The 12,500-nt window shown below is 40.0% G+C and overlaps 1 protein-coding gene across 1 annotated transcript in view; it reads left to right on the forward strand.

Annotated features, from left to right (window-relative positions):
- LOC311055764 (syntaxin-binding protein 4) overlaps positions 1-12,500 on the forward strand; it is a gene marked incomplete at its 5' end in the record, with an annotated part of 229,815 nt that overhangs the window by 161,726 nt on the left and 55,589 nt on the right. Inside the window, one exon of the mRNA XM_084072030.1 lies at positions 4,893-4,993. Within this exon, the coding sequence (XP_083928156.1) occupies positions 4,893-4,993 (101 nt within the window). The remainder of the gene's footprint in view (positions 1-4,892; positions 4,994-12,500) is intronic.

A 12,500-nucleotide genomic window follows, 5' to 3' on the forward strand; every position in this document is an offset into this window, starting at 1 on the left:
CTCTCCTAATTCTCAGCACATCTCTGTGATTCAAATGTTCCTATAATCAGCAGAAGTGAGAGTGTCAATTCCTTGTGTCAATTGTGTTTATATAAGATGATAGTCTATTCAAAGAAGACAATTTGTGTATCGCGCAATGCAATGCTCTCCAAATTACACACTTCAGTTGTATTCATCGATTAGGCCTACGCAGGAAATAATGACCTGATTACACAAGTCACATGTCTATCAAATGTGGTTTTATTGAAAGGCAATCAAAGGCTTAAGCCTATAAAGTGAACACATATCCAATGTCCAAAAGAAGAGAACGTAAGGTTGCATTGGGGATAATGGCTTGCGAAGTCTTCTCTTAAAGGTAATGGCATCTGGCACAGTGATTGGTTTTATTATTGTAATGCCCAAACCACGCCTATGCATAATGTAACAGGTAGTGCAGGTGTTTTGCGGGTAAGGCAGGTGTCCCAAAACAGCAACTTTTGCATGGGAAAGCCCCTTGCGCACTCCTAAATCCTCAAATAGTGGGTTTAGCCAGTATGTGTGTTTTCAGACATTTAACCACTTTAACCCTGAATATTTGTAAATTTGACCTTTGGCTCTTTACTTGGTCTGCTCTTTTCCCCCCGTACACCAAATCTGCAAAGCTCCCTGTGAGCTTAGATTGGCTATTTTCGGCTAATGTTCCTCTCAGAATACGAATGCCATAAAATAATAAAGTACCTATCACACAAAGATTTGGCGGCCCCCCTGCAGTATCTCTGAGGAGCCCTCTCGGGATCCCGGACCCCCTAGGGATCCCGGACCCCCTGTTGAAGACCCCTGATAGTAAACAAATTTCCTATCCATTGAAATCACACACGTTTCAGAAAGTAAGTCTGTATACTAAGGGTTATAAGACCAACCAGGCACCTGGTTGGCCATAAAACATCTTGATCGCTCCGTCTCGCCCCAGAAAACGTGTGCTCCTTTTTCAATCTGACTGGTTTTCCCATCATACTGTAACATAGATACTCCTGGTCAAATGTTACTCCACTACGAGTGAAAGTAGATCAGTCAAATTTGTACTTGAGTTGAAGTACTGGAGTACAGTTTGCTTTACTTTCAAAAATGCATCCTTTTAAACTACTTGAGTATTCAAAGTACATTTTCGCCAAAAGATTTTCCAGACATTTCCAGACAGTGAAAATAGCAGATCTACAAGCTCACAACACGTCTCCTCGTTGATGTGATGCATTGTAGGCTTGTAGATCTGCTATTTTCACTGTATTTGAAATAGGGCTTAAGTGGTTAATTCAAAATGTACTTTTCCCCCCCTTCCTATGGAGTGGAGTCAAAAGCATTTTTTCCCCGTTGAAATATAGTGCAGTCAAAGTCAAAGTTTCCAAAAATACAAATACTATTAAGGTACAGATACAGATTTTTTTTTTTTACTTAAGTACAATACACAGGTAAATGTACTTAGTTACTGGTGGTAGGCTACAGTGCAGCGTGAGTCATCTCTGCAGTGTGAGTTATGTGATATTGCAGCAGTTACAGCTCCCATCCAGCGTTGCCACATTTTGCGAGAGAAACAAGCGGACAGTTCTACAAAAACAAGACCTAAAGACCACACGGCTATTTGAAAATAGCATATCTACAAGCATTGCAATGTGTCGTGAGCTTGTCTATTTCAAAAATACATTTTGAAAGAAATATGAAACAAATTTCTATGGGGGGACAAATATATATATACATTTTGGGGGTCCTTGACATGAAAATGTTTGACTTAAACAACATTGTGGAAACAAGCCCAAATAAGCAACTACACTTTAGAAAGAAGCCCCAAAAGCCACAACTATATATTTACAAGCAACTTACAAGCCTAAGTAGAATAATAGAATGATTTTAACGGTGATGAAGCAAACCGTGCAAGCAAAGTACCGTGACTTGTGCTCATATTTGACTTGAGTATGTACATTTTTCAATGTGTTGTACTGTTTTCCTCCACTACAAATATTTGAAAGCTTTAGTTGCTAGTTACTCATCCAGATTTAGATTACTATTAGAAAACTCACAGATCTGCTATTTTCTGCGGAAGCTTTACCCACAATACGGATGCTTGGGTTTAAGTGGTTAACCCTAATGCAGGGTTTGCCAATTGTCTAAGTAATCCTGGGCGCTACACTCCCTCTGCCTGCCTAGCCGAGCTCATATGCCTCCTTCAATGCATGAGAGCTAACAAGCCTTCTTATCACCTGACAGGGGGGAGTTTCCCCAGTTGGACGTAGCATGTGGAAGGAACACGTTATTCCAACCAGTTCCTTTCCCCTCCATCAGGCGACCCGGCTGACCAGGGGGAGGCAGTATAGAGACCAGGATTACTGCATGTTTTTGTGAGGGTACCTACCCTAGGAGACACAGGGAGAACATGCAAACTCCACATAATGCAGGGTTTCTCAAAGTGGGTGCCGCGGCACCCCAGGGTGCCATGATGCCATTCCAGGGGTGCCGCAGACTAATTGGATAACATTTGGAATTGACCAATATCACTTATACAATTGTTTCATACCAAGTTATGTGTCAAGCACAGTGTTATTTTTTAATCAGGCCTTACCGAAACAGAAATCATCCAAGGTTTTCCTTGCAACATAGCTTGGAGAAGAAAAAAATATGCATTTCCCCACAAAACGGATGCTGGGGTTTAACGCAATGAGACTGGGAACGCATCTGTGTGTCATTTTTAGATTTCTTTGGGCTATTCAAAAATAGCAGATATACAAGCTCATAGTGCGGCACCGAATGCCGCGTTACGAGCTTGTAGATCTGTTATTTTTTGAAAAATATGTTGTGAAATTGTGTCAAATCTTTGAATATATATATTTTTTTAAAGCAAACATTTTTAACTCAAATCTTTGCTTCTGGGGGTCCCTGGAACAAAACACTTTGAGATGGCGGTCCGCAGCCAAATACGTATCATTTTGGGGGTCTACTTATATAGAAACATACGTTTTTCAAAAAACTGTAGGCTTTAGAAGACATTTGTAGAATCCCCAGAAGCAATAAGATTTGAGTTACAAATGTTCGCTTTAAAAAGTATATATATTAAAGATTTGCACAAATTGCCAAGATTTATCAAAAATAACAGATCTACAAGCGTGTAGCTTGAGCTTGTAGATAGAAATGACACACAGACATGTTCCCGGTTTTAATGGGTTAAAGTGGTTAAAGCAACCTTTTATTCATGAAAATAAGTTCTGGATATGCAACTGCTAATGACCAGCAGCCACAAAGTCTTGGTGAACAGGGTACAGTTCCAATTTGCATGTTCTTACCTAGAAAAGTTGCTGAACAGTCATAATATCCATGTGTAATTGGCTTCAGTGGTAGAAGAAGTAGCCTAGTGTCAGGCAAACGTAGTGGAAAAAAAGCCAATTTGTTGTGAGCTTGTAGATTCACTATTTTCACTGTTTTTGGAACAGTTTGAAAGTGGTTAAGTGTGTGTGTGTGTGTGTGTGTGTGTGTGTGTGTGTGTGTGTGTGTGTGTGTGTGTGTGTGTGTGTGTGTGTGTGTGTGTGTGCGTGTGCGTGTGCGTGTGCATGCGTTCTTTTTTTTCTTGAAAAGTAACCGTTTTGGACATACAGCCATATACATTTTATTGTCTCAGTAAAAAAAAATAACAGAAAGGAGAAAGTAAAGAGACGGCTTTTAAAAAAGCAGATGCTGACTGTGTTGGCTGTGAGTCCCTTGGGCCATGCGTTCCAAAGTTTAGGAGGTCTCATTTAAAAGGCCGGGTCACCTTGGCCAGCGACCACGTCAGCACCCAGGGACAGTCACAAAGCAGGCCTTTTCTTACTGGCTATCTCTGCCTTCCTATGTGGAACTAAAGCTCTATAGCGAAGTTTGCACCAAAAGCCAGCCAGCCATGGAGCATCGATTAGTGATTTTCAGCTTTTTTTTTTAATGCAGATAAAAAAGTTGCTTCTCTGATGCAGGGGAATGGATTGTAAATATGGATCGTGTTAAAAGATGCAGTCCGGAACTTACTTTAACCACTTAACCCCTATGTACAGTACTTAGTCCCACTGGGCTCTGTACGAGGTTTGCTAGTATTTACGTTTACACCAAATTCTTCACAGAAAAGGCTCTACAATGTCACTTGTAGATCAGCTTTTTATGTCAAAGTAATTTGGTGTTGACAGAAAAAAAAGGGGTCCAAGTGCAGAGACAACTCAGGTCCCGTTTTCTAAGTCTTTTTTTCTGAAAAAACACATGTTGTTATATCAGTGGTTCCCAAAATGATATATACTAGTCCATACTCGTCCGGGCATATGAGCAGCCAAAGTATGTGCAGAGTTTGGGTTATGCGCTGTGCACAGACAGTATATCAGGGATGGAAAGTGACTTTGTACTTTGTACCTGCAACAGGTCCAACACAGACGCACTTAAGCGCGGGTGTCCCGTCGGTGCGGCGCAGACCCACAGAGAATGCACACAAACACCCGCTCATAAACAGATGCAAACAAATTCAGATCAATTGCTATTCCAGCCATTGAGGAGAACCGGGCAGGACAGACAGATTCTAAACAGACAGATCCTGTCGACAGAGGTTTCCTTAATTTTATGTAGGATTTGGCCACCAACCCCATCTCAAAATATTTTGTTCCAGGGACCCCCAGAAGAAAAGATTGTAGTTAAAAATGTTCGCTTTAAAAAAACATTTGCACTAATGTTCCCAATTTATACAATAATAGCAGATCTACAAGTTCATAGTGTGGCACGAAGTGACGCGCTATGAGCTTGTATATCTGCTATTCTTGAATAGCCAAATAAATCTAAAATGACAGATGCATAGACAAAGTGCATGTATGACTGTGTGATCATCACTCATTCTTGTTCTTTGATGTGTTTCTGAACAGGAGAGAGTTTGCAGACGTGATGGAGTACTGCGCAACCCATGGGAGCACAGGATCAATGAGGACCTCCCCCAGCACCGACCTGCGATCCCCCATCCAACCAGGTAACTGTAACTCTAATGCTGTGTTCCAGTGGTGGAAAAAGTACTCACATGTTTTACTTTAGTAAAAGTATCAATACTGCAATGTAGAAATAATCTGTTACAAGCAAAAGTCCGGAATTCCAAATTTGGAAGAGTACAAGTACAAAAGGATTGGTGTAATCAAAATGTACTTAAAGTACCAAAAGTAGAAAGTATTATGCAGAATGTCCCATTTCGCACATTTTCAAAATGTATAAAAATCTACAAGCCGATCTACAAGCTCACAATGTGTTGCATCGCGACGCATTGTGAGCTTGTAGATCGGCTATTTTCAAATGGTCAAAATGTATAGGGCTGAAGTGAGTAATGTATGTTTTGTAATAATAATCAAAATCTACAAAGTAACTAGTAACTAAAGTTTTAAAATCATTTTAATGGAGTAAAAGTACAATATTTGCTTCTGAGATGTAGTAGAGTAGAAGTAAAAGTACTGACAATTGGAAATACTCCAGTAAAGTAAAAATACCTAAAAATTGTACTTAAGTACAGTATTTGAGTAAATGTACTTAGTTACTTTACACCACTACTGTGTTCACACCATAGACAGTAAAAATAAATGGACAAAGTTACGTAAGTCAACGTTCTGACACCAGCAGGGGTAAAACCGCAAAACTACAGGCCATTCATATGAACTGTCACTTCCTATATAGACTCAGTTTCAAAGGCGGATGCTGGGCCCTTGGTTCACACTGGCTGATACAAAGCTACGGGCTACCATTCATTTTCAATGGAAGCCAGCCACATGAAGACTAGGGATGGAGCTTGTTCATTTTATTGATAATGAGCACCTTCTTGATCCTGCTTATTGATCCAGGCTTTTATCGAGCCCACTATTGAGTTTTTTCTATTATATTGTGGAAAGATGTGAGGCGACAAATTCTGAACAGAATCTTTTTTATTGGCCGGTTGTGACTGTGAGTGTGTGGCTGACCACCATCTAAAATTAAATGAAGATGACAAAAGTTACAAAATAGTTTTGCCTATCATTAAAACCATTCATAATGTGCAATAAGTGTTAAATGGCTTTATATCATGAATAGTACTGTAATAATTTCTATAAAATGTGTCCATGTTTCCTCAGCTCTTTATAAACAAAAAATGCATATTTCTTTTTTCTATTATTATTTTCTTTGTTTTAAAGGACAGCTTAGTTTTTTTTATAACAAGGGTTATTTTATGAATTTGTAATGATAATTCGTAAAAAATAATATTTTTTGCACAATATGCAGGTTATTTGTATATCCAAAGGCACGGAGGTCAGGGCCGAACCTCTGGCCCAAATCTTCCGGTCTGTTATAGCGCCACCAGGAGGCCGATTTTGGCAAAACAAATGTTTGGATATTACTCCTACAAATTTTGTCCTACCATCACACAAATCGGTACACAGATTTGTCAGATTTTTCATATTGCACCCTGATTGGCTAAGATTGTCTTACAAAGTTTGCAGGAGTGGCCTGTTTTGTACAAAATGCTTCAAATCATGAACCGATTTCCGTGACATTTTGCACGCATGTCCCCACTAGGCCATGGAAGAATGCCACAAAATCCTGGGGAAAAAATATGTTGATTGTATGACCTACAGTTAGAGTTATAGGCCAAAACATGAATCTGCCTGTTACAGTGCCACCATGAGGCTGATTTGAAAAATGTAGGGTAGCATTTCTTCCTTGGCCTAGTCTAACGATAGACTGAGAAGATGTCGCACATTGACTATGTCACGCTAGGCGACACCAGTCATTTGCAGGGATATTTTAGGGAGAGTTTATTATCCTTTTCTTTTTTACCAAGCTTATTATTATCAATTGGATTATTAATATGCACCACAAATCACAATACATACCTAGGATAGAAGCTTTTGAGCTTTTCACTCGTCGTAACGCCATAATCATTTATCTCTGCAAAGTAACTAGTAACTAAAGTTTTCAAATAAGTGTAGTGGAGTAAAAGTACAATATTTGCCTCTAGTAGTGGAGTAGAAGTAAAAGTATTGAAAATGGGAAATACTCCAGTAAAGCAAAAAATCCTCAAAAGTGTACTTAGTACAGTACTTGAGTAAAAGTGCTTAGTTACTTTACACCACTGCACATGAAGATACAAAGCTATAGTCCACCATTCATTTCCAATGGAAGCCAGCGACATGAAGATACAAAGCTACAGTCTACCATTCATTTCCAATGGAAGCCAGCGACATGAAGATACAAAGCTACAGTCTACCATTCATTTCCAATGGAAGCCAGCGACATGAAGATACAAAGCTACAGTCTACCATTAATTTCCAATGGAAGCCAGCAACATGAAGAAGATACAAAGCTACAGTCTACCATTCATTTCCAAAGGAAGCCAGCGGCATGAAGATGCAAAGCTACAATTTACCATTCATTTCCAATGGAAGCCAGCGACATGAAAATACACAGCTATAGGCTTCCATTCATTTCCAATGGAAACCAGCCACATGAAGATACAAAGCCTACACCCGATGTGAGTAGCTGCTACAAAATGTGCAAAGCTACAATACAAGTTGAGCTGGCTTCAACTGCAGCTATAAAGCTACAAAACCGCAAAAGCTACAAAAAGTGTTGTTTAACCATTTCCACTCACCTTCTCTCTCTCCACACAATTCCTGCTTGTAATGGGGGGGAAACTAATTATTTATGTTCGCTAGTTCCGTGTTCTCAGGCTTTATTTCCTTTTATATTTTGTGTGGTCTGGAGCAATGCTATCTTACGCAATGCTATCTTACACAGACTCAATGTAGAGTTATCTACATTGGATCCATTTGAACATTTGTTCTCGTTTCCTTTTCTTTTTCCTGGAAAGCAAACGGTTTTGGACATACAAGGTTTCCACCCAAAACATCCTGTGTTAATTTAACTCTGGGCGTGGGTGTGGGGAGCACTGTAAGTGTGGGTGGGACAATGTACTGCCGGGGGCTGTGTGTGTGTGTGTGTGTGTGTGTGTGTGTGTGTGTGTGTGTGTGTGTGTGTGTGTGTGTGTGTGTGTGTGTCTGTGTGTGTGTGTGTGGGTGGGGGGGGGGGGGGGGGTTCATAACCAGTAACATCCATTAGTATGACAATGACAAATAAAGGCCACCCCAACATAAAGCAACAACATTAATCACCATAAACATGTAACCTGGCTTCCCAGCTCACATTACACCACAATAGAGGGGAAAAAATGATGGTGTGTGGCTCAAGGCATGCTGGGATTTCCTTCTGTCTGCTGGGACTATCTCTGTATCTCTCTCTCTCTCTCTCTCTCTCTCTCTCTCTCTCTCTCTCTCTCTCTCTCTCTCTCTCTCTCTCCCGCTATGATTGGCCAGTACTCCCTTGTCCTTTGCGTAACTATGCGTAACGTGATACAACGTAAATACTTTTGCTAATTTTGAGAAGAATATCGGCTTAACCTTAATGTTAATTATTTTGGAAATGTCGTCTAAATCGTTGAACGTGAGTGTTATGTTGAAACCGGATGGATTTTGATTGCAATCAGTGTTGCATACTCACCTAGGCACAGCTTAACCCCAATAGCGTGCTGTCTACATCAGTGGTTTTCAAAGGTTTTCAAATCAAGGAACCCTAGTACCCTACATTGATATGTATTTGGCCGCGGACAACCACCTGAAAAGGGTTTGTGCCAGGGACCCCCAGGAAAGAAGACAAATGCAAAATTATTCAAAATGTTCCAATACTTTCAAGATTTTATTTTATCCTCAGAGTTACTACCGGGGGTCTGCCAAAATATTTGTGTGATGGGGAACATTAGCCGAAAATAGAAAATCTACAAGATCACAACGCCTCGCGCTGCGAGGCGTTGTGAGCTTGTAGCTTGTAGCTATTTTTGGAGAGTTGTTGTAAAGGGAAAAAGAGCAGACCAAGTACAGAGCCAACAGTCAAGCTGACTAAATATTTTTAAAAGGTTAACTATCTGAAAATACACATTAGCATGAATCCAACTATCTATGAAATGTATGAAAAACAATTGTATACAATATGTAGTGTGGCGGGAGGGGGGGGGGGGGGGGGCTGCTTCATCATATCTCTCTCAGCTAAAGGGTCCTTGGCCTGAAAAACGTTAAAGACCATTGGAGCACATCATGCCCCACTGCCACGGTAGTGAGATGGCAGGGCCTCTGTCCTTTCAGGTGCAGAGTGCAGCGTAACATTTCCATTTCACTCAATGAGTTAACCATTAGATGGGATGCATTAGACCAGTGGTTCCCGAACAGTGGGTCGGGACCCATTTGCGGGTCGCGGCCAATTTTTATGGGTCGCGACTCGCGAGTAAATATCCCTTTTTTAAATGTATTTCCTACATTTTGTTTTTTGTTATTTCAATGTTTTTATTTTATTTTTCCACCCAAAAAAACAAACATTTTCAAGAATTAAAAAAAAAATCCAGATCTTTAAAAAATAATAATTCATGAATACATACCAAAAATCTAAGAAATTCCATCAAATCGAAAACAAATGTTTAAGAAGTTGTGTAAATAGCCGATCTACAAGCTCACATCGTGTCGCATTGCGACGCGTTGTGAACTTGTGTTGAATTAAAGCAGAGGTTTGAGCCTCTGCTTATTATAAGCGATTTTGGGCTATTTTATTCTGTAAAGTCGATTGTACATATTGGTAGTTGCGGGTTGCGTTTTTTTGTGGCGCTTGTTTCTAAAGTGTTGTTGCGTAAAAAAAAACATAAAATGTGACAATGTGTTAGCCTGGTTCCAGACGAATCTGCCATTGCAAAAAAAAATGTGCCCTTAGCAGATTTGGTCTGGCCCCTCTCAATAGAGATTGTATTTATTTCCCTCTGAAGTTGGGAGGGACCAATCAGGGCCCAGTATGCAAATATGGGCCGGGTTTATCACCAGAGGCATTTTTTGAATTTGCCAAATGCAGGTTCCACACAGAGATTCCAGACCAATATCTACGCAGTGATATTAGTGTGTGAGTGCGTGCGTGTGCATGCATGCGTGCCTGTGTGTTTGTGCATGTGTCTGTGTGTGGGCGCATCTGTGTGTTTGTGCATGTGTCTGTGTGTTTGTGCATGTGTCTGTGTGTTTGTGCGCAATTGCTGAAGCTGATGTTTGGTTGTTAATTTTTAGGGGAACAAGGAACGGCTGGTAGTGATGCGTAAACAGCAGAATGTTGCTGACACATGGCATTGCTCACTTCATCATGATGATGATCATCAATCTGCATCTTTTGTCTTTCGTTGCTGTCGGCAAGAAACCTCCTATCCAACTTTTTTTCTCCCCAATTTAGTCATTATGACAGTTGATTCCTCCACATACACATGTGTGTGTTGTCACTGCTGTTGTATCCTACTGACTCACCTGCCAGTGAGGAGCCCCCACCGGGAGGATGTAGAGCCTTCGTCCTACTCCTCCCGTCCAACACTCCCTAGTGACAGGCTCTTCCCCCAGCCCATAGGATTACGTGCAATGACAATTATCACTCCCCGCCCGGCTTCCCTCCCCCGAACACGGGCCAATTGTGTTCTTGTGGACGTTCGACAAAGCCGGATGCACCACGGTGGATTCGACCCGACAACTTCCGTGGTGGTGGGCAGGCACTTTACCACTGCGCCACCCGAGCGCCACCATGTTAACTTTTTTCATAAAAAATTAATGCCGTAGTTCATCATACCAAGATGTTGCATACAACTAGTGAAAATAGCAGATCTACAAGCTCACAACTCAGTTACAAACTACAAAGTAACTAAATCTGTCAAATAATTGTAATGGAGTAAAAAAAAATAAGTACAATATTTGCCTCTGTGATGTACTGGAGTACAAATTTTTCAAATAAAAAAATGGAAATAATCAAGCAAAGTACCTGTACCACAACATTTTACTCAAGTACAGTACTACTAAATGTACCTCACACCACTGCATAGAAGGAAGCCATTAGCAGCATTGATCGTAGGTCTGTATGGGATATCTGTGTCCCTGGCGTGGCTTGTCAATACAATGCTTGTTTACAAGGACATTTAATATCCAGTGTGATATGACCGAGTGGTAAGCATTCACTGCTGGAAATGAGGCCAATGCGGAAGTACTGCAAAGACTGCAGTTCTCATTAATGGCCTAGACAGGGTGTTGCTATTTCCCCTCCTGCTGGTTAAGTTTTTGGTTAAAAAAAGAAAAGAAAATATTTATTATTTTGTATTTGTTAAAAAGTCATTACCCTCTAATGACATTTTTTGATTAAAAAAATAAAGCTCTATTTTGTGATAGTAATGGTTCTGAAACTTTTTATGCATTTTTTTGTACTTTTTAGTTTTTTGTTAAAAATGTATTAAAGAAAGAATTTTTATTCATGCAAAAATTAAGCTCTATATTGTGATAGTAATCATTGCTATAGAGTGTTTGTTCAGTAAAAGTGAAAATGGGCCGGTACAGTCCGGTACGGCGTTCCACGAAAAGATCCCGTGCCGGCACGCTGTACCAGTAAGAAGAGGGTGGAGCAGCTGCTGTCAAAACCCTGTCTAACCTGTCACCAATGCATATCCAACAAGAAAACACATGTTCTAATGTATTTTGTCTTATGAAGTGCTTCTAAATCGTTCCAGTGTGTTTGTGTGAATGTAATCTGTGCTGTTTATGGTATTTGTTTACTCCACAGAGAGTTTCACTCGCAAGTCGCAATGTCAATGTCTGTGGTGCGCAACAAAACTAGACTGGACAGTTTGCTCTGCAGGTTGCAGATCAGGCATAGAGTGGATACAGAAACAACCTGATGCTTTTGATGTATTATTCATGTACGCATTTTTTTTTTTCAGGTGCACTAACAGAGACAAATTAAATTCCACCAACATTCTAAAACATTTTCTGGTTGGCTGACACATTATTAGGATATTTAGTTTAGTTATGAGTTATAGTTATGTTTAATTTAATTTCAAGCACAAGTAATTGTAGAATTTGATGTTGATATTGAAAGTTTGTGTTAAGATCTGCGGTACATACAGCATTTGTTTTAATGTTGTTCTACATTATATCAAGTGCTTTATGTGCTTGTAATTTCAAAACAGTTTAATTTGTAATGTCAAAGAGAAGTAACTGTTTAATGTGATATTGATATTTTTTGTTAACACATTATTCACACATTACACACACACACACACACACACACACACACACACACACACACACACACACACACACACACACACACACACACACACACACACACACACACACACACACACACACACCATTTGCTTTAAATAAATCATTATATATGCATGATATCATGTGCTTGTCTACACCATACTGTACAGGCATAAAGCAATTGTATGCATGTGTTCGGGGATGCATGAATGAGGAAGACAATATGGAGGTGAAAGTAGGGGTATAGTTCCGACAAGAACTTCAAGCCACTTTCACCCCTGGTTACATTTGTATACTCTCAGAGATATGAACAAAAGGGGGAAAAAACGTGACTCTGTAGTGTGTACAGTGGAATTCAATGTT

This window comes from Gymnoscopelus microlampas (genome assembly GCF_963454915.1).
Source record: "Gymnoscopelus microlampas genome assembly, chromosome: 11".
In the NCBI taxonomy this organism is placed as follows: Eukaryota; Metazoa; Chordata; class Actinopteri; order Myctophiformes; family Myctophidae; genus Gymnoscopelus; species Gymnoscopelus microlampas.